This window comes from Lolium perenne, chromosome 3 (genome assembly GCF_019359855.2).
Source record: "Lolium perenne isolate Kyuss_39 chromosome 3, Kyuss_2.0, whole genome shotgun sequence".
Taxonomy (NCBI): domain Eukaryota; kingdom Viridiplantae; phylum Streptophyta; class Magnoliopsida; order Poales; family Poaceae; genus Lolium; species Lolium perenne.
The window spans coordinates 301,896,618-301,900,085 of record NC_067246.2 but is presented as its reverse complement, the minus strand read 5'-3'; the positions used below and the strand labels follow the sequence as shown (position 1 = coordinate 301,900,085).

The 3,468-nt window shown below is 48.0% G+C and overlaps 1 protein-coding gene across 1 annotated transcript; it reads left to right on the top strand.

The window, feature by feature from the left end:
- Positions 1–212: 212 nt before the first annotated feature.
- LOC127345253 (fructose-bisphosphate aldolase 1, cytoplasmic) lies at positions 213–3,263 on the top strand. The gene is made up of 2 exons (XM_051371698.2): positions 213–369; positions 1,957–3,263. Exons 1-2 carry the CDS (start codon positions 342–344, stop codon positions 3,003–3,005), a joined length of 1,077 nt encoding a protein of 358 aa, XP_051227658.1. The 5' UTR covers positions 213–341; the 3' UTR covers positions 3,006–3,263.
- The last annotated feature ends 205 nt before the right edge of the window (positions 3,264–3,468 follow it).

Below are 3,468 nucleotides of genomic sequence, written 5' to 3'. Positions count from 1 at the left end.
GAGTAATGTTTTTTTCTTCTACAAATTCAAAAGATATACTACAAATATGTCTTGCCTATTTTTAAAACACACCTCCCAAAGAATGGCTCCCGCAAGGGCATCTGCGGAAATAGACAGAAAACCAGGGGCCGTGGGAGGGACAGCACATGGTTCCGTTCTTTCTTGCGGAGGCGCACCTAGATCGGATCCCATTTCTTTCCCCTCGTCCAAGCCGAGCCCTCTTTATAAACACCACCACCCGGCACCTCCTAATCATCAATTCCTCCACAGCCAGCCGCCTCCCCTGCCAACCCCAAATCTCATCCCTCTCCAAGGAATCCATCCATCCCCAAGCTTCCACCATGTCGGCCTACTGCGGAAAGTACAAGGGTACGAATCCATCTCCCCCTCTCCCTGTGCATCTCGTCGGTGCTCTCATCGGTTGCTCCTGCGTAGTAGATCTGTTTGTTGGTTCGATGTTCCCTATGCTTAGATCTAGCTGTGCTCCGCTCGAAAATCTTTCAGTTTTTCCCATGATCTGCTAGATCCGTACGTGTTGCTTCGGATCCGTACGTTCTGGCGGTTTGTATCTGCTTGGCTCGTAGCGGCTAGGTTGGTTTCCGATTGTTTTTAGGCGCTGTGATTTAGATCGGGCTGGTAGAGTCGCACCAGATGTTGCGTTGCATGCTGGTAATTCTGTCGTAATCACGATTTGCGTCAGATTGTGCCTAGCATGCTTATAATTCTGCAGCTCCTGCTAAAGTGCTAACAAGTGATTATTTATTTCCAAATCCTTCTGCTGTGCAAACATCATAGCTTATATGAATTTCTCTGCCGATCGTTAGCTCAGCTTGATTCCTGCCATAGTGTAATTTCTCTTTGTAGTTTCATTTTTTTTTGCATTAGACACCCCCTAGCCTGACGGAAGGACATCCGAGTCCTTTTGCCTGATGAGCAAACTCTCCCATGTTTGTATATTCCTAGGCAAACGTCGCAAAACAAGCCTTTGGATGCTGGTATTTGCCCTTCCAACGGCGGTCTCATATTCCATTGTCCTTGATAGCGGCGTTGCTGCAATTAAACTTCGGGACTTGCCATGAGACAATCATTTACTTCGGTTGCGCGAACATCATAGCTTGATATGAAGTTCTCTGATCGTTAGCACAGCTTGGTTCCTGCAGTAGTGTAATTTGTTTTTGTAGTTTTGTTCTTTGCATTAGACATCTCCTAGCCTGATGGAAGGACATCCGAGTCCTTTTGCCTGATGAGCAAACTCTCCCATGTTTGTATATTCCTAGGCAAACGTCGCAAAATAAGCCTTTGGATGCTGGTATTTGCCCTTCCAACGGCGGTCTCATATTCCATTGTCCTTGATAGTGGCGTTGCTGCAATTAAACTTTGGGACTTGCCATGAGACAATCATTTACTCGTGGAATTTTACTTGAATTCCGACGTTTTTTGTTTGTTTCATGCGTATTTTGTTTCAGCTTTCGTTGGAGCAAACAATCCATGTTTGTATTCCTAAGCAAATGTCATAAATTGATTCATCTGTATGACTAATTTTATGTTAGTTGGTAGACAATGGTTATCTTGATTCATCATAGCTTCTTTCGTGAAGCTGCATCTGTAAAGTAGATCTGCATAGATCCTTGTAGTTTCTCTTTACTGTGCAATATGCAGTGGTTATATGGTCTCAAGCCCTGATTGTTTTATCTGTTGTAAGATGTTTATTCTTCATTGCCTCTGCCCTTAACCTGTGTAGATGCTGTTTTTCAGAAATTACTACACTGTTTTTAAATTTGAAGTATGGTAGCTAGCATGCTTTGCTGTTAGCTAAATGTTTTGATTTGTTTCATACATTAAACTTGCCTGTAGTTTTGTGAGTTTATAGCTGTATTTATCAGATGATCAGATTTCTTATTTCCAATCATGTAATGGTCATGCTTGCTTGTAATACTGATGTTGGTTATCCTGCAGATGAGCTCATCAAGAACGCTGCCTACATCGGCACCCCCGGCAAGGGTATTCTCGCTGCGGACGAGTCCACTGGCACCATCGGCAAGCGCTTCGCCAGCATCAACGTCGAGAATGTCGAGGACAACCGCCGTGCCCTCCGTGAGCTCCTCTTCTGCACCCCTGGTGCCCTCCAGTACATCAGCGGTGTGATCCTCTTCGAGGAGACCCTCTACCAGAGCACCAAGGCTGGCAAGCCCTTCGTCGAGGTCCTCAAGGAGGCCAATGTCCTCCCTGGCATCAAGGTGGACAAGGGCACCGTTGAGCTCGCTGGAACCAACGGGGAGACCACCACCCAGGGATTTGATGACCTCGGCAAGCGCTGCGCCAAGTACTATGAGGCTGGTGCCCGCTTCGCCAAGTGGCGTGCTGTCCTCAAGATCGGCACCACCGAGCCATCGCAGCTTTCCATTGACCAGAATGCTCAGGGCCTTGCTCGCTACGCCATCATCTGCCAGGAGAATGGTCTGGTGCCCATCGTTGAGCCTGAGATCCTTGTTGATGGACCTCATGACATTGACCGCTGTGCCTATGTGACCGAGATTGTCCTTGCTGCCTGCTACAAGGCTCTCAACGACCAGCATGTTCTCCTCGAGGGTACCCTCCTGAAGCCCAACATGGTTACCCCTGGATCTGACGCCAAGAAGGTTGCCCCTGAGGTCATCGCTGAGTACACCGTCCGCACCCTCCAGAGGACCGTCCCCCCTGCCGTGCCTGCCATTGTCTTCCTCTCTGGTGGACAGAGCGAGGAGGAGGCGACCAAGAACCTGAACGCCATGAACAAGCTCCAGACCAAGAAGCCGTGGTCTCTGTCCTTCTCCTTTGGGCGTGCCCTCCAGCAGAGCACCCTCAAGGCCTGGGGTGGCAAGGTGGAGAACGTGGAGAATGCCCAGAAGGCCTTCCTGGTGAGGTGCAAGGCCAACTCCGAGGCCACCCTCGGCACCTACCAGGGCGATGCCACCCTGGGTGAGGGTGCCTCCGAGAGCCTTCACGTCAAGGACTACAAGTACTGATCTGCCTTCGGCGCTGGTCCGTTTGGGCCTTCCTGCATACCAGTATTATTGTTTGGTTTTCTGAGTCCTATATATCTTCGGATATCGAACCTCGTTTAATAATATGAAACTTCGCTTTCATAATACCGTAGTAGTTTTTTTGATGTTTGCCTGTAACTCAGGTGCTGCGTATCGTAAATTGGAGCAGCTGGTTTTTGTTCTATCGTCCTGTAATTTTGCTGCTTGATGCAACAATGGGAAAACCCTTTTATATGCTGAGTAATCATGTCTGGCTGTCTGATTTTGCTCTATTTAGCTTGTGTTTTCAGTATCTTTTTTACGATCGGTCTCGTCAGATTTATCTTAGCTTGTGCGACTGCAGATTTATCTTAGCTTGTGCGACTGCAGTTAGGACGAAGATTTTCTTTTCTGATCATCCTGATGGGACGATGCTTTAGATTGTGAGTTTCTTGGTCACGGTTAG

Excerpts from the sequence above, each read along its gene's own strand:
- LOC127345253 (XM_051371698.2), top strand. The coding sequence starts at position 342 with ATGTCGGCCTACTGCGGAAAGTACAAGG. Across the intron at positions 370-1,956 it reads CTACTGCGGAAAGTACAAGG|ATGAGCTCATCAAGAACGCT; the intron begins GTACGAATCCAT and ends GTTATCCTGCAG.